Raw genomic sequence first — 26,846 nt, forward strand, 5'->3', positions numbered from 1 at the left:
TGGTGGGGGTGTGCTGTTGAAGGCTAGATCCCTTAATCTGATCAGCCAAGCAAATACTTTGTGGGGAAACTGGATTAATATCTCTCTAAATACCACGGATGTGCTTCACCTTCAGAACCAGGCTCCTTTAAACGTGCCATTAGCTTATCTCCTTTGGGGAATGGAGAAGTTCTCAGGTGTCCTCAGGATGGCAGGGTCTTTGCCTGGTGCCTCCCTTTGCCAGAAATTAATTTGGTTTGCTCATGTCTGCACACATGGTCACACTGCAGTCTAATCTTTTCCCTAATAGCTCCAAGGTCAGGACCTCGCATGTTGCCAGGCAAATTGAGCGCTATCCTTCTTAAAGACTAATGGCAGCAAGTGCCTAGTCCATAATGAGGCCTGTAGTGTTGCTCTAAGTGATTGTAATGAGTGCTGATTATAACGGGACAAATAAATCAAAATGCATCAGTCGCCATCCGGCTAGCTGGTCCAACTCTGGGAAGTGGAGGTGGCCCCGCTGAGCTGTCCCCGGGCTCGGCCAGAGCCGGGCACCGCGCGGCACCCCGCAGCCCCGGGGAAAGCCCCAGGAGCCATCTTCCCCAAGGCCTGCCCCGCACGGGGCTCCTGCTCCACCAGCTGTGGGGTTTTGTGTGTATTTTCTGTTAAACCATTGGCCTTCATGCTACAGAATCCCTTGGGAGATGTTAAACATACCTGCTTGAAACATTTGAAAGAGTTCAGTTGGAGACTTATTCAGATCACTGCAAACAGGGAGAAATGGGAGCTTATTTTTTCTACAGATGTTTATTTTCTGTTTCAAAAATTATTTCCTTTGTATGGAGGAACCCCTGAGAAAACACTCTGGAGCTGGGAGATTTTCTTCCTGTCTTTTTTCTAAAAGAGAGAAAGTTTTGGGGGATTTCTGAGTGGAGGAAAGGGAAAGAAGATGACTGAGGGCAAGGGATGTGGCCAAACCACATTAAAATGCAGACATCACCTGGCTGAGAGATTACCCAAATACGAGTCAAAGCACTCTGAAAATATAATACAGATTTTTTTTTTTCCCTAAGTAAATGATTAGATATCTTGTTTTCATCCTTGCCCCCACCCCCCCAACCCTCCTAGTTTATTGCAAGAAAAGATCAGGTCTGCACAAATGTGGCCTCTCACTTGTAAAAACAAGGCAGTGTTGTGTTACAGATTAGTTTATAAATCCCTGGTGGCTTCACAGTTCAGTGCCTACAGCTGCTGCAGATGGGCCTGGGTTTTTGTCTCTTCGCTGTGCTGCAGCCGGCAGTTGAAGGAGAAAATGGAATGATCAGGTTATTAACATGTAGGCCGTGAGGAAGAGGCTGCACAATGAGAACAGCTGGTGTTGCTGTCTTGGCTGATGCAGCGGAGATAATCAAATCTTGCCTTTTTTGGGGGGGTGAAGGCAGAAGACACAGTGGAGAGTAAGACAAACAACAGCTTATGATATTATATACGGGGTTTAGAGTGCACAGTAGAAGTTGTCAATGGCTTACAAGTTGTTATACAAAAAAGCAATACCAAAAAACCCCCACGTGGGCCGGTAATGAACCTGACTCTTCAGCTTGCTCTAGTTGCTGTTCGGAAAAGTACAGTTTTGGCTACTTCTCATACTGAACATTTTTAACATTGATCAAGCTATCTTTTAGGTATTGTAAGGTGCCTGTCAAAATGGTGTCAAAATGCTGAGTTGTAGCTCGAAAATGATGGGTTATAAAGCTACTAGGTAAAATATTTTGACAGGAGTCAGTAAGGCGCATTGACAGCATCCTCAGCATTATCTTCTCATATTCTGTCATTTGCATCGCGTCTCCTGCGCGCAGTCACAGGAGGAGAGTTGCTGTCCCCAGCCCCAAGTGGGGCCAGCTGCTGGCAGGCAGGAGGGGGCTGGCTGTGTCCTCCCCCCCGGGCAGGTGCAGCAACAGCCCCCATCCCTGGTTAATGTGCCAGGGATGCTGGGTCACCGCCACACACACTCAACACTCACAGGGCTGTCCTCACCTGCTATTGCTGTTGTGCTCTCTGGTTGGCTTTGTGTTTTAGAGTGGTTTCCTCTTCCTGAAGCGCTGGTGCTTCCTTCTCTGGGAGTCTGAGCTCTCAGCCCCTGTGGAGAGGTCCTACAGGATTTCATACAGTGGTAACTTTTTGAAGGCATTTCAAACTAACCTTAAAACAACATAGCAGGAATAAAATCTACTATTATGATCTGTAGTTGGGTTTAGCATTACTTCCACCTAGTATCTTGATCTCTCTAGTAACTTCTTCAGGGCCCTGTTGGCTGCTTTTGTGCTAAATACTAGAGGATTCCCTTTCTGTGAAGTTGCATCTTATAAGTGGCCATTTATTTATTTAAAAATGTCAAATTTTAGTGGGGTTCAGAGCTGGGGGAGTCAATGCAACATAGTGACAGCAGATCAGAGATCTTCACTTGATAGTATCTTCTAAACACTTTCCGTAGTGGTTGAATTTCTGATCCTGCAGCTGCAACCCTTAGCTTGAGGGTCTCAGGGGTTATGTCTCCTTTTCTCTTGCTTGGATGAAGAAATAAAGGGGCTTTGAAATGGAAGTGGAGATGCACCTTTATTTCAACTCTGGCTGTCTATAGGAAAAATATTTATATCCAAGTATTTTAAACATGGTATGATTATGACATGGAGCAAGATGGTATGCTTCCTGGTTCCTGTTAAGCACTGCTGGTTGTATCTGTTTCTCCAACTTGCAGGAAATATAATATATCAAGGGTTTGTTGAGACCAAAGGGCAGCTGAGGTTACAGGGTGTTCTGTGTGAGATCAGACCAGAGAAACTTGCAGCACAAAGCTTTAAGTCTAGCTGACCTTCCACTCACATCTGGTTCCTTGGTGCTCAGTGAATTAACTGTGCTGACCCTACTGTTGCAGGGCTGGCTGTGTGAGCTGCTTCGCTGGAAAGAAAACCCAAGTCCGGAAAACCGCACCCTTTGGGAGAACCTCTGCACCATTCGCCGCTTCCTGAACCTTCCCCAGCATGAGAGGGATGTGATCTACGAGGAAGAGTCCAGACATCACCACAGTGAGCGTATGCAGCACGTTGTCCAGCTCACTCCTGAGCCCGTGCAGGTCAGAGCACTGACTTCCTTCTCAGGGTGTCCGGGGGTGGGAACAGCTGCCAGAGAGAAGCAACTGGTTCCAGCTTCCTTCTGCTTTGCAGGTTGACACACACCAGTTTTCATCTGTCTGTAGGGCCACATGCAGGCCACAGCTCTCAGGTTCAGAGCTCACTGTGTGTATGTTGCAACACATGTGTGAGTGTGTGCAGGTTTGTGCTGGTGGTTGAAGAGAAGGGATGTGACAATCTATACCACTGATAACAGCAAGGGCAGTAGTAGTGATATTATGGAACTCCCTTGGTGTCAGTAGTTGTGCCTGAAACACAATTTAGCTGTCTAAATCTGCCAACATGTAGAGGAGTACAAATGTGTTACCCAGCAACAGCAAGAAGTGTGTGGTTGTTTAGGAAGCAACATAGGAGTGGGGACTTGGTCACTTACTCCTTCTCACAGAACCCGAGCACCCCTGATAACCCACTCTCAAATGGTGGCCAACAGGCAGCTGCAGCCATTCAAAGGAGCCAGATAACACTTCAAGAAAAGTAGGAGGGTAGGAGAGGAAATTTGTCCATGCATGGGTAACATAGGGGTTTTGAAGAGTGTGACATGGAGAAGTGCTTTTTTATATGTTCACTGAAACAACTTCACTGAAACTTCTAAAATGACCATGGTGAGTATTTTGCAGGGAACAGGCCTTCATTTCACAGCCTCCTCAGGACTGTTTTGCTCCCCTCTACAACCTTTGTGACTAGTATGAATTTTTGGGTTGTGCACCATTGTTCTATCCTTGTCTCAGGTCTTAATAGAATGAGAAATAAATAAATACAAATATGCATAGGGAAAATGAAGTGAAAATACTACAAGATTTTTCATCTTTGCAGTTTCAGCTTCAGTCAGAAGAGAAAATCAGCCTTATGTGTATTCCTAATAACTAGTGATGCATGTCACAAACCGAGAGATCAGCTGATAGTCAAGAGAGGCTCAGGAGATGTTTTTTTCAAGCTAAAAAGCTGAGGTGATGCCTTCCACAGCAGACCATCCTTTTGGATTGCCACTAGCACTCAGTGCCATTCACCTGATCTCATTGCATGACCACTCTCAGAGAGTCATCCATACTGTGTTCCTCTCTGATAATCTCACAGTTCCTCCTCCCACCTTTGCTCTCCCTGTTGCTGTTTGATGGCGGCTTGTACTGCTTTGCTACTCTTGCTGTGAACCTTGGCATTCGGCCTCTATTCTTTGTCACTGCTCTTGTTCTGCTGCTGCTAGCACTGCTGCCAACTATCTAGTCACCTTTTTCCAAAGGCAGGAGGTTTTTCTGTCCTGTAGTCCTGCCCTTTCTGAAACATGTTGGTCTCACTCAGATTAATTATTGCCTAGTTCAGTCTCCTTTGTTTCTTCTGCTACCAACTTCCTCCTTGCTTTCCATTTGGTCTTTGCCTGGAAGAAAAAATGTGTTTCCTGGGGTTTGGATTCTCAGAGCTATAAAGCAGGGGAAGTGCTCTGAATAATTAACGTTGCATTTTGTCTTCCATGTTCCCAAAAGTTTGTGGGATCTTGGAGGCAAGGAGCTACAAAAGGGTAAAGGGCCAAGCTAACATGTGGGAAGACAACTAGACCTGTGTAGATTTGAAGATATTAACCCAGGTCTGATGCCCACAGCAAGTAGGAATATATGCTCTAAGGGACAGTTTGAAGAAGCAGTTTCCCTGAGCTCTTGTGGGTGACCTTGATGATTAGCCTACTTTCCAAAGCCTTCTGCACATCACTTTTCTGCATTGTGCAGGTTGGCTCTTGTGAGTGACATGTTACACTGCATTGGAATGTGATGCATTTGTATTTGTCAGCAAGTTACAAAGCCATGGATTAATTATTTATTACAGTCAAAATATGAAAAATGAAGAAAAATAAATGGAACCAGCTGGCAACTACATCCAGCAAAACTCTGGAGACCCTGGTATACAGTTGATACAGTAGGCTTGTGTTTTGGGGGTGCTGCATTTTAAAGCTATGTTTGCCCATCCAAAAACCCCAGTAGGTTTCTGAGTGGCACGCTACCAGTGCAAGACACAGGAGACTTGCTGTCCACCTGCTGCCTTCTGCCTAAAGATACCCTGCACCAAGCAATTTTTGTGTAGTTTTTGGTCTCTGGGACTTGAATTGTTTCAAGCCACAAGGTTTGCTTTTTGGCTTTGCTGCAAGGGTCACTATTAGGTAATTAGCCATGAAGAATCAATGACAGCAGCCAGAGACATAAAGCTGAGGTCCTCACACTTGCAGTCATTGGAGATTTTGTGACACTTTACATAAGGGTAAGGGGTCTTGGGCCCCGCTCCTGGCCGAACTCCAGGCCAAGTAATTACATTCTGCCTATCTGAAATTCCCCCTGTAGTGTCAAGTGGGAAAGCAACTCTCATTTCCTTCTCAAAGCAGTGGCGGGTGCAGATTGTCTGCCATGGTGCCTGGCTGCATTTTAGCAGGGGGTGGAAACATCCAAGAGCTGCAGTCACTGACCTACTTTGCTTTGCAGGCTTTGCTAGTGAAAAGTGCACTGTAAGTCAAGCCCTTACCTGCAGCCTTGATGTCAGGATGACAGTCCTTTGAAGAAGATACAAGTAGTAGCACTGTGAATAACTGCAGGTGCAGTACTGTAACACTGAAGCAGGCAGGAGGCTCTTACTTCTGCTCTCTCTCCACCCACCCCATCTTTCTCTCTGCTCTGATGGATTTGACGTGTGTACGGTAACTTGTGTCTGATGCTTGAGGCTCCTGCTCCTCCAGCTGTGAGACTGGGAGAGCCTGAAAACAGGCTGCACCATGCTGCTGCCAGAGCTCCCTGCCACCACGATCGAGCCCTCTGTGGGCTGGGGACGCCCCTCTGTCAGACTGCAGGACTGGAAGAAAATCTTTGCTATCATCACAAGAGGCAGGACCAGGCAAAAGATAATGGATAGCTAAATTTCAGCCTTTTCCCTGGTATGGCTTCTTGGAAATGGCAAAGGTTTCATTGTGGTAGGTCTTGTGTAGTTCACTTGCTGATTACAGGGGTGGGCACACCTTTGGTGAGGGAATCACCCCAAGGCCAGTATGGTTTCTGTCCTCTAATGGCAGGATGCGTGCAGTGGGGCAGTTGTGGTGGTGCTGTAGAAGATCAGCTGGATACAACTTGGCTCTTGATATTTAAGGGATTGTTGTTTCTTTTGTGGCAGGTTCTTGGCCTCTGTTTTGTATTACTAGTCTGTACCTCACTGTTTAGCTTTAGGTTTAGGGCTTTAAAAAGAAACATTTTCATTTTTTCTCTCTTCCATTAGATTTTTCCCATCAGCCATATATTAATCCATTCAATCAAATATTTTCCTGTTTCTGAAATGAAAAATGTCTATAGTGGAAGCTCAGTGCACAAGAAATTCCGCTCTGCACACTTGATTTATTTGTTATTGTGCTGAGGAGTCATAAAATGTGAGCCCTGTGGAGCTCTGTGACATGGCTGTGTTCTCTGGCAGCATTGGGTGTGACCATATGGACGTGCCAGAGTGTGGATTTTCCTTCACATGCTGGTTGCAGAACATCCATGCTACACCTACACGTTGCTGTGCATGCAGGCTGAGCTCGCCACAGCCACTTGCTTGGTTTTTAAGGCAATTCAGGTGTGCACTAAGTGGCTCTTTCTCCCTCCCATTCTATGCAATGTGGTGTAATAACAAAGTGCTGCTGTAGGACTAAGGAATAGACCTGTGTGGTAATGTTGCTAGCTGGTTACCACAAGGATACTACCTCTGACTTACAGAGTGCCTGAGCCACAGGTTCCTGGAGGGTGGGAGGGTATGCCCGAAGGCATTACTATATTTCTGCCCTGTTCTCATCCTCTTCCACCACCATCAGATGTGGGATGCTGGCTGGACCTTTGATCTGGCCTGGCCTGGCTCTTAGGTAGATCTGTTGGACAGACTGTATGCAAAGTAGTCACTTTGCAGCAAGCAGTCCTCATGCTTCTGTGTGTAGCTTTCTGCTCAGCAGAGGTGAGGGTACCTTGTCTTACTTTCCATTCCTCGCTAAGTCCCACCGTTCCCGGTCTGTTCACTGGCATTGGAGTGTTAATGTTGAGAAGTGCCTACAACCGCTTCCCATTGCCAACCAGGGATTCAGTGTTTGTTACAGACATGCTGGGACACAGTAAATCTAATTTCCCTCCCTTCTCCCACTCTTCGTCTACTGTGTCCAAGGTGACCACTCCAGAGAATAACCATCTTGCCTGGCACTTTAATATAGTGCTAATTCATTGCTAATTGCTGGGGCAGAGAAACCTGACTCAGTTGGGAAAACGATGAATCAAGCTGTTGTCTCTGGAGTGTTGGGGTGGATAAGCCAGTTCTCTGGAGTAATGAGCCACCACTGCAGCGAAGTACCTACTATTCAGAGAGGAGGGAAACCTTGCCTTTCATTTTCTGCATAAACTGACAGACAGATCTGCTGAAGCTGGTAGATACATATTGATTTAAGAGCAGTCAAATGTTGACTTTAAAGAAACAGGAATGGTTTTCACATGCTTTCTGATACACTGTTACTTTTGTCACTTTTTTTAAAATGACATCCCTCCGCCCTTTTTTTCTCAGAAGCTTTGATTTAGACAAATCTGACAATTTGTAATAGTTCAGATCATAAATCATGGAGGAACATTAGTAAATAAAAGAAGGCATAGCAGAAAGCTGTAGGAAAGCTCTTTTGTATTGTGTGTTCACTGCAAACATTGTGGTCTCTCTTTAAATATGCGGAAAATAACATACCACAGAAGTAAATGAAATACTAATTTTGTCATTTTGTGAGGGATGGAAGGGAACAAATATTTTACAAATGACAATGAAATACAAAACAGCAGAACATGGAGCCCTCGTAAAAATGGGTCAAGGCAAGTGGCGATGGCAATCCAATGAAACTAATTTCATATTCTCTTTCTAGAAGTAATAAAGAGGGGAATGAGCACCACAGTAGTGCTTCCTAATGAAATATCTGATGATAAACAATGTCTTAGAGTTCATGGGTCACATAATGCATAGTATGCAGATGGAAAAAACAGTGAGACTTAAAATTTCTTTTCTTAAAAAATAATATTAATTAATAATACTTAGGCAACCATAGTGAAGCATAAGTGTGTTATTCCATAGGGGAACATGTTGTGCTTAATGATCTATAGGATGATGTGCACAGTGCATTTTTGCCATGTTTCTGTGGGTTACAGCAGGGAATTTTGCATATTGGAAATCAGGACTGAGTTGTCTGGGAGACTTGGACAAAAACTACTCTCCCAAACCATGCTAGCTCTCTGACTTCGGTGCTTACTCTTTTATCTAGACAAAGTTTTTTGTGGGAATGGTGTGCCCTGTGATTCATTCGTAATGTCTGCACCCTGATAGTTTTGCTTTTTGATCATTTCTCTGCACCCAAAAGATAGGCCATAGATGGGTACTCACTGCTTTTTGATTCCCCCAGCTCCTTGTTCCATGGCTGGATGTGATGTCTGCTCAGACAAGGATGGTCAAGGCTCTTGAGACAACTTGTACTCAACAAGCCCAGATGGACTTTTAGAGATGTTTGTGTCACAGGTTTATTCATTCCACTCAAAAAACTCAGAGCTTTGGTTTGGGTGGGTTGCAGTTGGGGTATTTATTTTGTCTTTGGTTTAGAACTACAGGGGGAAATACATGTCAGAATGGGATCTGTGAATTTTGTGAGTGGAGGAAGACCATCAGTTGTTACATTATCTGGAGTTCCATTCTCTATCTCATAAGAATAAGAGTCAATTCCAGTATCTCCTTTCAATCTAAACCATTCAAAAACCACTGAAAAAAATCTCAAACTGTGTAACTTCTACTTCTGTGCAGTATGAAAGCTGAAGGCAAAATATATTGCAAATACCATTTACTCTGCATTTACCTCTGTTGTGTGTATGTCTGCTTTTGAGTGTGGCTGAGGGACTCTCTTACTTCGAAGAAAGCAGTACATGCAAAACTCTCAGAAGGCTTCCACTTCTGAATTGCTTTCTCATACTGCTTTGGTACCCGTGCCCTGCAGCCAGACATGCTGTGTTTTGGAACAAAAGCTGTGACTGTGCGCTCTGGTTTTCCATCCTTTTGGTGGACACCATTTTCCTGAAGGGCCACTGTAGCTCAGGAGCTTTACATGAGGTTTGACAAAGGCAACAGAAGCTCATATCAGGCAATGAACCCCTTACTTTCGACTCTGAGGTGTCCGATAGAGCTTCTTGTGATTGATAGTTATCACAATCGGAGTGGAAAGCCGCTGAGTTTTGACTGCTATAGCCAAACCTGCCTACTGTGCCTTATCAGCTGTTTCTGTTTAGTGTGGGTATCTAATGTGGCTGAAAAATGCTGCTGATTTTTATTAACTTTAAGCCTGCAATTCCCCTTGAAATGATAGGGGGGACTGTACTTGCAATTAAAGTAAAACTGCTTCTGTTCTGAAATTAATTTAGGTGGTGTAGTATTCCATTTAACCCTAGAAATGGGAGATCGAGTAAAGTGGATAGTTTTGGGTTTTAATGAGGTGGTAAGTTTCGTCTTGTTGAAGTAGTACATCCTTTCCATATTTGTTCAGACTCCTGGAACCATGAGGCCACCTCAGTGCCACCTGCTCCCAGACAGCTTTCATTTAGTCCAGGACCAACCAACAACAGGGCAGAGATGAGATGGGACTCTTAAGCGAGAGAGCCCTGAGAGCACGGCTGGTGGTTTTCTTCACCAGCTTCTTTCAATGAAGATGACTGCAAGGGTACCGACACCGCAGCAGAGGTAAAGGCAGTTCCTGGAGCTGAGGACGCGTGTGCTGTCATGCAGGATGTGCTGCCCTGTTTGAGGCAGAGGCAGTTCTGCCCAGATGGCAGCTTGGGTGAGGCTGCCCCAGAGCAGCTCTGCTCAGGCTGCCCAGGCTCCCGTGGGGGGATGCTCCAGGCAGAAACTTCACTTAAAATCTGAACGTGCAGATTTAGCACTGTGGAGACTTGGCAGTAATCATCAGGGCGGTGGTTTGCGTTGATGTTGCTCTGACAGGTCATCTTTTTAGCAAATGACATCACTGTAGCTCTGGCCCCTGTTGTCTCACCCTTTTGCCTTTCACACACAATTTGACTGGATTTAGCCCTCATTTCTTCCAGTTCTGGCCCTCTTGTAAATGCAAAGCTGCCAACATTGTCGGGAGTCGTAGTAGGTTGAGGATGAGCAAACATCTAGAGCAAGATTACTAAATAAAGCTCTTTAAATTCACATAACCTTTGAAGCTTGCCGGCTGGCAGCAGGCAAATCTTGAAGTCTGAAAAGCCACTAGATGAGCCTCTGTTCCATTTACGTTTGAAAATTTTTGCAGTTAAAAATATTGCTCTTTTAATTTGATTTTAATGCTCCCTAAATACTCCTTGTCCCTCATACTTGTACATAAATGATAATATCAGGCTTTAGAGATGTGTAAATGTTTATAGGCTACTGGCCATATAAAACATTTTATTCTCGGGCTCCTTGCAGCAATCTTAGGATAAAGTTAGAGCCCTGGATCATTGCAGCTGGCCTTTCTGTGCAGATAGGCAATTGTAAAAATTACATGGGGAGGGAAACAAGATTGTATTGTGCTACCAGAGCACACTCACTGCTTGTCCCCCAAAGATCTCTGAGAGTGAGCAAGCTGCTCTTCATCCTGTGTTGCACAGCATCCCCCAAGGAAATCGTGAGCTTCTGGGCAGTGCTGGGAGTTAGGCTATGACGGAGCAGGACATAGACGCTCAGTCTCCCTACCCCAGGCCAGTCTTTTCAGAAATTCATTGGTATGGACTTTTTTTTTTTTTTTTTTTTTTTTTATGAATGGTTGGAAATACCGAAGAGACTGTAATATGTGCAGGGATATGGCTTTTTCAGGGTTAGTATGCTGTGTATGTTGTTCCATGTTTGTATGGACTTTTACGGGAATTGCATATTGAAACAAGAGATGTTTTTGTGTGTATGCACTATTCTCACACATCGAGTATCCAGAAGTACAGTAGCACATATTTTTTCTCACAGTCATCTATGCTTAGAGTGTTTCAAAGAATATTCCAAAATATCTTGGCACAGACAAAGCGAAGCTGTTTGCAAGATCCCTAGCTGTGGAACAACAAAGGCTACATTCTCAACACACATCACACATGACTTTTATTAAAGTCTTAAACAAAAATCAGATAATGTATTTAGAAAATTGAACTTCACCATTTATGATGCTACTCACATTGTGAAAGGAAGTAGGTATCCCCTTGTGCCTCCTTTGCAATGCCTTTTCCCCTGGTTCTATTCAATTCTTCATGTTTCAAATTACAAAGGTAAAAATCTTATACTTAAGTACAAATAAATACATTTTAAAACCAGTAATTTGGGACTAACTCACATCGTGGTGCCTAACTTAAAAAGGACTTGGTGTTCAGAAACCAAGGAATACAAGCACGTACAAGGTGCCTCTGGAGCATTCAGAAGTTTGAAACATCTAAAATCATTATTAACCTCGTACCATTACATATGGCAAAAAGGATGTGGTAAATCACAGAACGTATCCTGGATATTACAAACTCAGCCATCTCATTAACTTTGTGTCAAAATACATTCCTCGGTTTCCAGTTTGGACTAAATTTAGTTCTATTTGTACTGTCATAGTACAAAATAATGTTGACACCCTTGAATTTTCTAGTTGCTTTTTTTCAAATTTATGGTTTGGATCTCTACATTATGCTCTTATTAGGCCATGCCCATTTGATGTGCTGCACTTGAATCCAAGGCACATGGGCAGGGAGGATTATGAAGAGCCCCCTTCCTTCCTGCCACAAGTCCCCTCACATGGATGTTGAGGAAGACAAGTACATTCTGCAAAAAGTCTCAATGCAGACCCATAGCTGTTAGGGGCTTTTATGAGAGTTGTGTGACTAAGCCTCTTGGTTAGGTCTGGAAAACCTCAGTCTTCTCAATCTTGCTTGCAAAAAGCTTGACAACCTAGATTTCTTTTTACTTCTTGGGATTTTGTTAATTTTTAAATTTGAAACATGCAGAGTATCGCAGAAGTCCCTTGTGCTACCACAGGATACAACGAGGATTTGTATCCTGCCCACGAGAAGAGCTGGCTCCTCTTCCCGTGCTGTGTTGAGGGAAGCTGCGGTAGCAACTGTGAATTCATCCAGTTGTAGCAGAAAGAAGGAGACACGCTAAAATTCCAGGACTCAACAAGACCCATAAAAAGATCTGTCTGGACAGCACTTTACTAGTTAAGTGCTAAGTTATTATTATTATTATTTATTATTTATTTCCTCTTCTATTTTTCCTCTTACTGAACAAGCAGGAAATGTCTTCGTTCTTTCATTTTAGAAGTGAAATAAACGTATTCCCTGCAGCATTTAAAATTTTAATAATCCATAATAAATAAAATCATATCTAATAACATAACTGCTTTCAATTGGCAATGCGATCTCCTAGATGCATTGCAATGGCAGAAACATAAATAGTTGCAGTCTCTGAAAGCCTACTTCCTATTTGCTAAATATACTTGGCTTGCTTTAAATTCCTTTGTGTGCAGTCATTAATACAATCCTCTTTGACAGCATTTAATTAAAGTGCTTTTCTCTATTAAATTCATTAAAACTTTTTTTTTATATACAACTGTTTCCCAGACACTGAATGTTACGGACCTGTAGGCCTCTCTTTAAATAACTTCTCTCTCCTTGTTGTAAATTGTTAATTAAATTTAACTTAGACTGTTTAAAGATGGCTTGGAAAAGAAAGCCAGATTTCAGGATATGGTCTCAATCATGTCTGATTTTTTTTAACACAATTTTTTCCATGTAGTTATAGACTGTGTGTTATATTGTTTATGAATGTTGCTGTACTTTCAGCTGGAACTAAGCAAAGAAATACCCTAAAAAGCTCATTTCCATCTCACTTCAAAAATTTCCATCTTTTTAGTGCAGTTTCTTAGCCTAAGAGTATTTGCATGGGGGAGTAAGGGGGGAGGAGCTGTTTAGTATTAATAGATTATTGACAGTTTAATGTCTTGGCACCTAGACAGCCCATAAGGTATAATAAACAGGAAGCTGTCTGATGTGAGCGCAGTCAATAGCGTATTCAATCAGAACCTTTCAGTTAATTGCTGGTTGACCTCAGAGATTTCCTTTAAGTGAAACTGTCCTTCGCTCAGATCTCATCTGGGTTTCAGGGTTTAATTTGAGAATGCCCTTTCCATATGGTAGATTGTGCATACATTCCTGGTCGGATTTTTGCTTTGCTCCCATGGACAGCATTGCAGGAGCCAGTGTCTGCCCGGAGCTTTGCAAGTAGCACAGCTAAAGCAGGCAGGGTTGTAAACTGATGGTAGGGGTGTTTTCAAAGCAGCTGAGAGCTGTTTTCCAGAGTGTTTTGGATAGAGTTAGGCACGGCTTTGTTGTCTGTGCAGGCACCGTGGCATTAACAAGACCTGACCTGGCCTCTGCAGATGAGATGTGCTGCAGCCCAGTGTGGCTGCCCCGGCCGAGGCGTCTGCACCGCTGCATTCATCCCACCCGCTGCCACAGATTCCCCTGCTTGTCTGCACAAGTGCAAATGAAGGCTCATTTGTATTTAGTTTCCCTAATTTCTGTATTTAGCCATTCTAATTTTTTTGGACTGTGTATCTTGATGAGATCTAGATAAGCTACAAAGGCAAGCAGGCAGGAAACCACACGGGCAGTCCCTGACCCTGGCTAACTGGAAACCATCTGCTTGTTTGGAGAGGGAACCTCCATGGAAATTTCTTCTAGCAAGTCTGCCGTGTTTGGGTTTTTCTTCCTTTCCCTCCAACTGTTGACTTTGAGCATGTGCGTTTTCCTTAAGCGAGATCAGGGAGGGTCAGCTGTGGCAGCAAATGGGTCTGGATTTCCCAATGGCAGTGAGTACTGCCCTGTGAAGGAAATGCTTCTGTACTAGAGTGAGTTTAATTTACATTTCATTCAGTCAGGAGACATTTTTTTGTCTCTAGATCTTGCAGTGATTGTGTCTTTTAGCCACTTATCATGCATTCAGACTGTGGTTTGCTGAAAAGAGTATTATTACTTTTAATCTCTAATTTTTCCCTGGTTTTGATTAATTTCTGTGGTTGTCTTTGTCCCTCTGCGTCAAACAAACTGCCTATGCCTTTTTAATGGCCTGATTAGCACCAGGGAAGCATTGCTGACTTGGAGTAATGTTATTCCTGGTGTTCCCTTGTGTAAATGAGATCAACAATTGCTCTTTTTGGGATCCATTAAAGTCCAGTCTGGAGCCCTGACTGAAGCAGGTTGTAAATTTTGCGGGTTCATGTGTGTTGGAAAGGTGAGGGGGAATAGTTTTGAGATGATGCCTCCTTTCTGGGAAGATTCAAGGATAAGAGAGGCTTGGCATCATTCTTTCTAGAGAGAATGGAATAAAACCATGGCGAGATGGAACAGAACCAAGGAAGAAATCCCAAGGTACGTGGGTGCCCCTGGGGCCATCAGCTGCACCACGCACGCTTCACTCCCAGGTGTGTCTGGCCAGAATATATTCGAAAGTACTTTCTGGTTTTATCAGACTTACTGGCCAAGCTGCTAATCAGTATTACATAGACCAAAGGACTCCCACATGCAATAAAAATCATAAGCTTTATTGGATTTTGAGATAGGAAAGATTCACATCCATCTCCTTTTATAAGCTGCATTACATTTCATTCTTTCAGAGCTCCCATCAGTACAACCCTTTGTAAATATGATGGTGAAGGAGTTAGGTGGGTAGATAGATGGCTATGAGCTTCTGTTCCTTGGGTGGTATACCCTGGAGCTATAGAAGTGCTTGAGCTGAGTTTAAGGGGTTGCTGACATTTCTGAAATACTGAAAGAAAAAAAAATGTTGATGCTTTTTAAATTATTTTTTTCAGTTAAAAAAAAAAAGGTTTGTGGCAGTTTAGAGCAACATCATGCTTTAAAGAAAAATGGGAAGGATTTGAAGAGCAAAAGTTGTTCTGAATAAAAGCAACCAGAATATGCCTAAATGAAAAATGCCTAAACAACTTCTTGAACTTTGTCAGACTATCCGCCCCCCCCTTGACGCCCCAGGCAAACAGCTTGGCAAAGTAGAATTTATTTAGGCAATACTTTGATGTCACTCAGATGACATTTTTGACCAAAAGAAAGATTTTTGACTGAAAAATGCCCCACAATTCTAATCTTAATGAAGCAAAGAACGGTGTTTTGCATTTCTAGCAAAAGCCTGGGGCCCCTTGCACACAGACCTACACTAGCTGCAGGCTTGTGTTACATGTGAGCTCACCCCTGCGATTATGTGTGTGTAGCCAGCCACAGACTGAGCGGCCCACAGAGCTCCCTGCAGCAGGCAGCGGCAAAGCCAGGGATGGATCCCAGGGCCATAATAGTGGCATCCTCTGCTTTGTCCTGATACTGCCTCCCTGGCCATATATTAAACCATTTTATTAAAAAAGAACCCTTTTTTCCCCAACCTGAATATTTTCTAGTACTGTGAATATAAACTGCAGGTGCTGTTTACTTTCTATAAAGCCTTTTTCTTCCAGCATCCAGAATCTGTAAAATAGGTACAGGTCACAGCAGTGAGACACGGAGAGCAGTAACACCAGCATAACTTCCTTGGTTTTCCGGACATGCCCACCTTTTCCAGAGAGTAATGAGGAAAACAAAGGATTTCAGATCTAATTCTCTGAGGCCTCCTGTCCTCAGTGCCCTAATCTGTGAGGGAGACTGTACTTTGGCCATTTGATTTTTATTTACCCATTTTCAAGCTAAGGGTATAATAAAGCACATTATGCCAGTTGCGTGTGTGGTAATGCTGGATATTTTGCTTTTTACCATGGTAGTTGATTATAATGCACTTTTTAAGACTTGCTTTCTAAAAAAAGGATTATTTATACTTTTATGTGTTTGATTCACACAGTATAGTTTGCTCAAGTCCTGTTATTAAGTGCATTGGTGGTTACGTCTAGAAAGCAAAAAACATGCTGAGTAGTGTTTTATCAGCACAAATCTACTATTTTCACTAACCATAACAGTCAGGTTCTCCTGACTTCTAACTGCCCCCATTGTAAAAATTAGCAGTACAGTTGGGTATTCCTGGAACCCCAAATAGCCATCTGTAAGGACCTAAAACAGTTTGATGGGACAAATAATTACCCCACCACCACCCCCCCCGAATCCAGTGTCTAATCCAAACATACCCTTCCTGAAATAATGCAGTGCCTACTCCTGATCTGAGTGACTGGAAAACAACATGATTATAGTGGCGCCATTCATGCCACCATAGTTAGGGGTTTAGAGCTTGACCTTAAGCATGGCTCTAGGTTGGGGCTTCTCAGGGAAGATCTTGCTCACACTGCCCACAAATACTCTTCTGAATTTTCGAAAGAAAAGGAGAACATGTGTAGTGTTAGTTAAACAAGAAAATATAGAGGATACCAGAAGTATTTTGTCTGCAGAAAAGCAAACCAAAAAGCCTTTTGTTGCTTCCTTAGTTCCTGTGGCATTCTGCCAGCTCCTCATTAGGATTAGCAGGGTTGGGATGGGAAAACTCAGAATCGGCCCAAAATCTTTGACAGACCCTCCTTCCAGCCACAACCAAGCTCAGGCTCTATTTGGAAACTGCCAAGCAGGACTCTGCATGCCATAGCACCCCAGAGAGCCTTTCTAGGGCTGCAAGAGAAAGCATGGAAGAGGCAAGTCAGAGGCCCACAAAGCTCATGGTCTCGTTTTGAAGAAGGTAAGTGTTAACTGGAAGGTTTTGTGATCCTTGATGTGCACACAGATGTTGAAATTCCCACTTGAGTGGGACTCCAGTTAGCATCACCATGCAGAAGGGCAGCACGAACATTTATGGCGCTATTGCTTTTCCCCTTGTAGGGGTAGGCTGCCTTGTTCCTGCAGGTTACAGGCAAGAGAGGCTTGCATGGCTTCTTCGAGGCCAGCAGAGTCCTGCCTGCCTGCCGGGGGATGCAGCAAGCCAGCCCCCATGCCAGCTGTGCTGGCCGTGCCCCATCCCCAGACAATGGAGCCATCCATCACCGATGCCTTCAGGAGAGAGTCTGCAGTGGCGTTGTGCAACGCTTCCTGCCGCATCGGCCTCTGTCACCAGCACACTGGTTTGTGCCAGCAGAAGCCGGAATGAGTCTGGCCTGTTGCATATTTATACAGTAGGTACGTGCCGGCTCCACCTGTGGGTTGAATGGTAGTTGTTGACAACCCTCCCAGGCTGCAGCTAGGTATTCGAGAAAGGGATATCCACTGCCGGCCACAGTTACTACGCAGTAAACCTAAGAATCTGGCTTAAACCAGCCCAAGATGGGAAATTCGGAGCTAATCCACTAGCGTTCATCAGCATGAGCTCATTTATGCTACCCCATAAAATCAGCCAGTTCTCAGGCACTTGCGCAGCAATGAAAGTTGTGCCTGTGCTTTTGTGGGAAGAGTTGAGTTAGCGTTCAAGGGAGAACAGTTACCCCAGGAAACACCGGGACACCGCTCTGCATTGTCAGAGTTTTGTGATTTATTTTTTTAACATTATACAGACAAAATAGTGGCTATTGTGTAGGCACGTGCTGTCTATTAACAGAGATCAGGAAAGGGAAATAAACCATGCATTACTGAAGAATAAGATCATGATTGTGGTCAAGTGATGGCAGAATTTTTTTTTCTCTTTGTCAAGCTGATTTGTAAACATTCTTCAAACAACTGTGCAGACAGCAGTGCCACGGCTTCTTGAAAGGAAAGCAAAGACAAGGAAAAAGTCCTCTACACAGATGTTTTTCAGTAACCTTAGACCTGTCCAAAAGTTATCTGGTCATCTCCAGTTGTCACTGCAAGCTACGCTGCACATGTAGCCTCTTAGCAGCGCAGTGTAATCAGGCTGTAATTTATATTTTATCTCCAGTGATGATAGCTCTTAAAAATGTTTTGTGATGTATTTACTCTTTGATGCATGCTAAGCTCCTGTTAGCATTAATGGGAGCAGTGTGTGCTGGGGGGGTGGATGGACACGATACCTTCTCCCCGCCTTCAAGTCAAGATTAATTGTGTTTTGCTAATGCTTACGCTCATCACTTTGCGTAGGATGGCAAAAGCAATGCACAACTGAAAGTTTAGTTATTTTTTGATTATTTCTTTCTTCCTGCTGTTTTTTTTTGTTACCTTTTTGACCACTTTTGACAGTTTGGTCCTGGAGAAGAATTGCAGTGTGGGGCCACTATTTCAGAGACTGGGTGTTTGTTCAGTGTCTTGCCATGTTTTCAGATCACTGCCTATTTCCTGCCCTTAAGCAAGGCAACCGCTGTAAAGCAAAGCGAAGCATGTGGCGAGTGTGCTCCAAAGATGTTGAAATGAATCACTTCAACCAGCTCACATTCCAGCCTGGAAACCAAACTTGCCTTTGACTTCGGGTTCCCTGTGGAACTCGTTTCTCTCCTCACGGTTCTCTCTGACTCCCCTTTTGCGTGGCTCAGAGAGTGACTCGTACCTCAGAGCTGAGAGGTTTAGGTCTGATCTAATATTCTGGCTCCAGTGGTGGTCAGTAGCAGATGAAGGGTGATAGAGAAGCCCTGAATATTCGGGGGAATTTTTTACGATGTGACTGCTTTGACTTTGCAGCTGAGTAGGACCTAGGGCTGCTGGTTTACAAGTTGTTGTAGCCACCAGCTCTGGTTGGCTGATTTGGTCTGGCTTGCATGAGACAGGGTACATCATATCACAAACATGTATTATAATTATCTCTAATGATGGTGTTTACTCTTGTGAAGCAATTACTGAGCTGCATTGGAAGATGCACAGGATGTGCAGCTAGCATTTGAGCTACAAAATTAAAAGAAGCTCAGTCTGAAGTTAGGTGAAAGTGAACATATTTATCCATGTCAGACTTCCTACCATTTTGCACGCTCATATTGATTTCTTTTGACACGGTCTTCTTTTATTGAATACCATATATTTTTTTAAATCCCTTACCGATAACAGTACCTGCTAAGGGCAATTGTAAAAGGAAACTGAAGTATATTAAACCTGCCTGGAGTCAAAATGTAATCTAACACCTGTAGTCTGCAATTTGTCATCACTTCATAGATACTTTTTCTTTTTTAATAACAGTTTTGGATTTTCCTGAGTTTTGACCTTAGGATACTGTATAATCCAAGAAAAGCAAGGAAACTAAACCACAGTCTTTAACACAGCTTTATGGTGTCAAGGTGTGAAATCACCACTGTGAGAATGAGCCCAAAGAAAATACTTCATTTGGAGCTGCGACTAGTGGTGCAGTGTTTACCCAAATGAATGTATTTTTGCAAGGAAAAAAAAAAAAAAAGACTAGTCTAACAACCACATTTTTAAGAGGAAAGAAATGAACACAGGTGCAAATTGTAACTTCTGCTACGGTTTCTTGTACAGACATTCCAAGGAAACCTGTAAAGTGTCTTGGCACAGTGATTGTGTCTAATTAATGCTCTTACCCCTGCAAGCCCCGGACTGGGAGGCTGTCAGGGTGCAAGCCTCTTTATGGCAGCACCTTGCTCTGTTCTCTTCTTGCACATTTCTGTATATGAAGAAGGAGAGACTGGGGGTAGGGAGTGTAAGGCTGTTTGTTTGAATAGATAGTGTGCATTCTCTCTGGCTTTTATTTTGGGCTCCTTAAGCAGGCTTAAAACTTGGTCTCTTTGGCATAAAATTTCTTGGTGTGATACAGTGTTATGGCTGGCTATGACAGCAATGTAAATGTGAAGGAAAGCTAAAAGGTGAGACCCATCCACACTGTGGAGAACAGAATCATAGAATCATTTAGGTGGGAAAAGACCTTTAAGTCCAACCATAAACCTAACACTGCCAAGTCCACCACTAAACCATGTCCCTAAGTGCCACATTTACATGACTTTTAAATACCTCCAGGGATGGCGACTCAACCACTTCCCTGTGCAGCCTGTTCCAGTGCTTGTTAACCCTTCTAGTGAAGAAATTTTTCCTAATACCCAATTTAAAACTCCCCTGGTGAAGAGAAGGCCAATCCATTAAAATTTTCCTTGTGTGTTTGGGTTATGAGCATTGGTACGGGCCAGGACATGCCACTTGAGGTACCTGCTGGTCTCGCTCTGTCTGTGCACAGAGGAAGGCAGCATCTGTTCAACAAGGGCAGTCTCTGTTGCAAATGCACAGACTTGCCTTCCAAGAATGTAACGTTTTTGGTGTTTCTCATAGTAAGGGGCACCTCATCATCTCAGCAAAACCCGTCGGAAGGAGCTCACATGACTAGTCCTGTTTGCAAAGGGAAGAGCAGAAACACACTAGGAAACAAAAGAGCTTGGGGTTTTCCCATAGAAATGCAGTTCCTGTTTCTAATCTGCTGCAATGGCTGTTCAGGCAACAAAAGGTGGCGTTTCACGGAGCAAGTGTTGTCAGCCGGTGCCTGCCTTCAGTTGCTGCCCAAGCGTGTGCGTGTACCCCACTTAAGCATCTGGCTTGACTCCCCTTAGCGACTCACCATTTTCACGTGTCTAGTTCTAGCTAGAAAGTGGGTGGAAATGGAAACAAACATCAGTGGGATAGTGAATCCAGCCAAAATTAAATACAGTGCAGACACAGACTGCAATTACATGACGTTCATCATTCAGTTTGGGTTCGCTCACCTCTCTTTTCTGTGGGAACGTGGCTGTCCCAGTCTGCCGAAGTCAGGTTTCTCCTTCGGGAGCATCCCAAGTCGTGGGGAGCGGATACATGTAAAACAGTTCAGTGATCCCTTCCCCCCAATAATTCTTGGCTTTGGATTTTAGAAAGACCACAAACCCTTAGCATATTACAAGTAATCCTGATCACTCCCGTAATGATACACTACATTATATACTCTCCTAAACTTAATCATTCAATATCTCACTTCCTTCCCTGTAGGCATGTACTATTATATTTTACACATGGCTTCCAGCTGGTTTTCATTGTGGCCTTCAAATCATATTTCAGTACAGTGCGATTTAAGACCAGTCACTTTATCTTTTAAAGTCAACTTCCATCATATTAGTTTTCTTGCAAGTTTTCTACCAGGGCTGGTTAACTTGTTTGAAAAAATGAGTTTGTCTGTGAGGTTAAAGTCTACCTGAATGAACCTTCATAAAGCAGCATCTTCCAAAGCTGCTCTGTTCTGAAACGCTGAGAAGGCAGCCATGCCTGTAGAGTTTAAAAATGAATTCTCTTGAAGGGATGGAAAAAACAAGTCCTGTGGGCATGGAAGGAAATCTATATCTTCACATTTGATTTGAAAGTAGATGGGAAGTCGGTGAGGAGGGAGGGAGGGGAAGGGAAGTCAGCTCCAGATGGTGGTGGCTCTGGAGGAGGCTGCCCCACCTGTGGCCAGGGAGTGTTGGAGAAGGGCACGGAGGAAGGAGAAGGCAGTGGGAAAGGTGGGCATGGGGCACCTACACCAGGATGTGCACCCTTCCGAGCCCAGTGCCTTTTCCCTTTTTCTTGGGAAAAGGAAAGCTGAGTGTGGCTATCATTTTCGTCCCTTCTCTCTGAAGCCCACCATACGTGTGGTGTTTTGTGGTAGGTCACACCATCATTTGGGGGGGTTTATCTCTGCTGGAAAATGCGCTGCAGCCTGTACTGCCATCATGGAAGATCAGTGGGGTTTCCTCCTTTGCAGTACAGGAGAGCAGCACTGACCCAAAATCCGAAGTGTTATGGCAGGGTGTGCGCAGCAGTGGAAATTTTACCTGCAGATTTAAGAGCATAATAATGACCCAAAATCTGAAAACCTGGAACTGCCAAAAATGGTTAGTTTCCTCTATGATACTGTTGTGGGCAGAGCCTGACATGAAGTAAGGAAATGGCCCAAGTTGACCAGCGTGTTTTACAAATGTAGTCTAAAGCAAATATTTAACAAAAAGGTAATTTAGATTTCATATTGTATTGTGTACCTCAACAGTTGATCTGTTCCCCATAGAAAAGCGTGCTCTGTTGAATTAAATAGCCCATAATACAAAAGTGATAGCCTAAACCTGAAGGAAATTCTGTGCATTTATTCATCTCTCTGTATAAGGTTAATGTTGTGTCGCTGAAAAATGTTGTGTGGCTGAAATCCTTTGTTAATGCCACTAGAAATCCAGAGCAAGCCCCCAGAAGTTAGTGAAATGAGATTTATCTGTTATAAGAGTAGCTTCAGGTTTTTGTATTACTTAGGAAAGCAGCAAATGAAATAAAATGCAACCTCTTCCTAATATTTTACACTGATAACCTCTGGGTTATGAGTTTTCTCTTCTGGAGAAGATGGAGAGGTCACTCCAGAAAAGAAAGGGTTAAGTAAAATTATTCTTTCCCTCCTGCTCTCAGCCCTCTCTTTGGTTGATTGCTTTATAGATGCTGTAGGCATCTCTTCATCTCCTTCAAATTAAACATTTTACTGCTGCTGATCCTGTATTGTTGGATTTTTTTCATCATTATATTTGATTGGAAGTCTTGTAACATTTTTCAGGCTGGATCGTTTCTCATGCTATTTGTCAACTGAAAAGGGGAAAAAAAGCCCACTTCCAACTCCAGCAAGAATGAACTGAGTAATTCGCACTCTTTCTGGATGTGTTTTTATCTCTGTTAGCTGCTACTTGAATTCAGCTTCTGATTAGCAATGCTTCTTGAGGCTTTTCATATGACGCTGTCTGTAAATTCCCTGGCAGTTTATTTGTGGTGTTAAATCTTTTTTTTTTTTTTGGCTGCTCTGGCCCTTACAGTGTCAGGGGACTGGACCAGAGGGCACAACAGGGAAGATAATGTGGGTCGGGGCTCTGTGACAAATTTATGGGGCTGGGTCCTCAACTCGTGTTAGCAATCCTGGCTTTGCTGCTCCCTGCTGATGGAGGTATGGATCTGACCCTCATCTGTAACCCCTCTATTTGGAAACATTGGTCTTTCTCTTCGAAAACAACCCATGGACAAAAAAGAAATCCTCAAAGAGCAGCTGAATGATGCAGTTCATTGGAACATTATGCTCTTTTATTGCAAGAGATGTAGTAAAACATAAACCAGAATATCCGTCATTTCTATTTGAGTTTCTCCTTTCCCCCAGCTCCGTGGTTAGCTCCATGTCTATGACACCCTGAGTATTTACGTGCTTAAGACGAAAATGAATCTATCAGCACCAAGAAACATTTGCAGTGCTTCTGCCCACCAGCGGCTCTTGCCAGGAGCGTGGCAAGCCCTGCCTGTCACCGGTGGCAATACCTGCTTTTAGCTGACAGTGTGAAGCTGCCATGAAGCTGCCTCCTTGTTCGGGTGCTTTCCGTCACTGTCACGAGCATCGGCGGTGGCGGCAGTGCCCTGTGCTGCAGTCGGCAGGACGTGCAGCTGCATATCCACACGTGCATGCCCTGCACGCGTGCCCGCTGCTCCCCGAGGCGCTGGGGATGTGGGGCCACGTCCTGCCTCTGCAGCCAGTGCTGAGCAGCAGCTGAGGTGTAGCCCTGCTCGCCAGCCGGGTGCCGCCTCCTGCTGCGGCGTGCAGCAGAAGGAAGGTGACCCCATGGCCAGGCTGCAGGCCGCGTCCTTCCCACCACACCTCCTCCACGTTCGGCTCCTCTGCCACACATGTGCAGTGGGCAGCGGCTGGGGACTTTGATGTGCTTTTCCAAAACTGTGACTGGAGATCACTGGTGTTATAAATTACTGTGACAGCAACATTTGATGAAGGAAATGAATAAAGAGCTCTTCGGCACAGAGCCTTTTTATTTATTTGCAGAACAGGCTGATATTCCACAGTGGACTTACCTCTTGCAGTAATAACTTGACTAGTGTAGTGTTTTACTGGGGGCTCGGTATGTGTGTAAAATTCAGTGCAAGTTCTCAGCACATTTCCATTATTTATCCTTTTTTTTTTCCCTTTAGAGAACTTTAATGTAGGGTTGATTTTCTGGATGTTACAGTTTGCAGCAAAGACATTTTCTTGGGTGAAGAGCCAGGAATCCCTCTTATTTGTGGAAGGAAATATTTATCCATATTGATTTTGTTAGCTCTGTAGCACTGAGTTCTAATAATTATTTCCCTGCATCTGAAGAAACCTCTGGGCAAATGCAGCCCTCAATCCTGTAGGGGATTTTTGCCGTTAATCTCTCTTGTATAGATTTGGTTTTAAAGAAAGCACATGGAGCTCCTCTGTATTTCTAACAATTCAGAGCAGGTATTTTTTCCCCTGGAATAAAGGCTGCACAAGGCCCTTTCTTAGTCATTTTAAGTGGCTGTTAGGAAGATTAAGAGCTACATATGCTTTCTTTAAACTTGCCGAAAAGGAGATACTGCTGGTGAAAATCTGTTACAAGACTGAAAAGCGTGTTTGCCCAGAGGGTTTCTCAGAATGGAGGGCTATAATTATTTGAACTCAGAACTCCTTAACTAGTGAAATTAATACAGATGTAATACAGAGAAATCTGTTTAAGAGACACATTAAAGCCAGCTCTGTGAAGCAACTGAACTGACTACGATGTCACTCCTCATAGAAGGGAAATCTCTGCACTTTTATTATTAGGTTTTTTCTTCCATAAAGCAGCTGTGATGGATTTTATTGCCAAATGATTATTCATGATAAAGTAGCACCTGACAATCCCACGTGTGACTAGGCCTTTGTGCTACTTGGCATCTTGTAGAAACAGTGAGAGTCTCTAGCCTAAAAAGACGAGAGGAAAGGAGGAGGGGGGAGAAGAGGAGCAAAGCGAGAGAATTACTTGTCTGAGATGGGACAGCTGGCCAGTCATCATGACCGCGAGTCTGTAATACCCTTTGACTTAATTTTTATTTTGGTTATTTTATATTTCTTTTCTTTACTTTCATTTTGTATTTCTTATCTGTTTTGTGGTTTTATATTTATTTTACATCATTTGCTTTTTATACCACTTTGTCCTTTCAGTCTACAGCTATTGGTGCAGCTGCCTTACAGGTGAGAAAGGTAGTGGAAAATGAATATTAATTAGTATGTTTCTTCACCAAAACAAAGTAGACCCTGTGTAAAGACCTGTACAAGTGCCCTTATCTCAAGCACCGAGGGGGTCAGCATGTACATGAAGTCTGTGTCTGTTTGATCTTGTAGGTGCTGCACAGACAGCAGTCCCAGCCTGCGAAGGAGAATTCCCCACCTAGAGAAGAGGCTCCTCCTCCACCTGCTGAGGACAGTTGTGCCAAAAAGCCAAGATCCCGTACCAAGATCTCCTTGGAAGCTCTAGGTATCCTTCAAAGCTTTATCCATGACGTGGGTCTCTACCCTGATCAGGAAGCCATCCACACCCTCTCTGCTCAGCTGGATCTCCCCAAACATACCATCATCAAATTCTTCCAGAACCAACGTTACCACGTAAAGCACCACGGGAAGCTAAAAGAGCATTTGGGAACGGTGGTTGACGTGGCAGAGTACAAGGATGAGGAGCTGCTGACGGAGTCGGAGGAGAACGACAGTGAGGAGGGCTCTGAGGAAATGTACAAAGTTGAGCCTGAGGAGGAGAACCCCGACAAAAGCAAGGCGGCTCCAGCGGACATCGACCAGAGATAATGTGAGATAGGAGCACAGAAAGCAATACATCGATCCAAGGATTTTGTGGTTTTATTTTTAATTTTTTCTCTTTTTACTTTTTGTTTGTTTGTTTCTGTTGCGCATGATCCATGTGCAAACCGAATGAATTCAGCATTGCCCGATCAGACATCGCCTTGACACAGACACTCGAGTGTTACACTTCCTACATTTGACTGAAGTAATCATTGTAATCGCATAGGATTATGCCTTCATTAATCTTGCACTTATGAAAGAGACATCTAGCAAGTAAATGGGAAGAAAAAGTCCTATGAAATCAATGAAGGAAAATTTACAACTTTGTGTGTATATATATATATTTACATAAAATATATATATATTAAAATTGCATGGGACGGAACTTTACAACCTGAAAGTATAGACTGTGAAATGAGTTCTTTAAAGATGAGACTTGTTTATGTATTAAAACCACTTCACAATGAGTTGCTTTGGCTTTTTGATAAACTGCCGCCTGCTCTCAGGGTGTGGTGACTATTTTTGAATTCCTATTTATTTTCTATGTTTATCCCTGATTTTTTTTTTTTTTTCATTATTATATGGCTTCCTATCTGGCAACTTGATGGGTAATTTTTGAGGTATGTATTTAAAGACGTAAATCAACACTGCCAAAAAAAGAAAAGAGGAAAAAAAGAGAGAAAATGGAAAAACAAATCAGGGCACCTTAAAAAGAAAACTAGTAAGTTAAAGTACTTTAAACACAATGCACACTTAAAAGGATACAGCATGTTCCACTCTCTAGACAGTCCTTTCCGTAGTGAACAGATGAAGTTTCATGGGATTCAGAATGACTAAAACTGAAATTCAGTGCATAGAAGACTTGTCTGTTAACGAGGTCTTTATAGAAAGAGAAGAAAGATGATGTGTTGAGATTTGATGTATGGAATTCATACTATGAACCACATTTTACTGTGGATTTTATTTACCTGTTCTCTGTTTCAGATCTTAAAATTTATAAGCTTCCTTCTTGTTGTTGCTTTTTGTTTATACTGAGGTGAAACACACACACACACACACACAAGTGTAAAGTTACATTGGGACACGAAATACCACAATCCCAACAATCCCGTCCAGGTACACTGCTGACAGACCGAGGGTTTGCGTTGCTGACTTCCAGTTCACCCTTCTCGCCAGCCTCCC

The 26,846-nt window shown here is 43.4% G+C and overlaps 1 protein-coding gene across 2 annotated transcripts in view; it reads left to right on the forward strand.

Moving 5' to 3' along the window:
* Positions 1–26,437, forward strand: part of SATB2 (SATB homeobox 2) — a 131,331-nt gene extending 104,894 nt beyond the window's left edge. For both annotated transcript variants that reach the window (XM_074828315.1, XM_074828314.1), the window contains exons 9-10: positions 2,912–3,109; positions 25,215–26,437. In XM_074828315.1, coding sequence (XP_074684416.1) covers positions 2,912–3,109; positions 25,215–25,670 — 654 coding nt within the window. In that variant the 3' untranslated portion in view covers positions 25,671–26,437. The remainder of the gene's footprint in view (positions 1–2,911; positions 3,110–25,214) is intronic.
* The last annotated feature ends 409 nt before the right edge of the window (positions 26,438–26,846 follow it).

This window comes from Strix aluco, chromosome 6, assembly GCF_031877795.1.
Source record: "Strix aluco isolate bStrAlu1 chromosome 6, bStrAlu1.hap1, whole genome shotgun sequence".
Taxonomy (NCBI): Eukaryota; Metazoa; Chordata; class Aves; order Strigiformes; family Strigidae; genus Strix; species Strix aluco.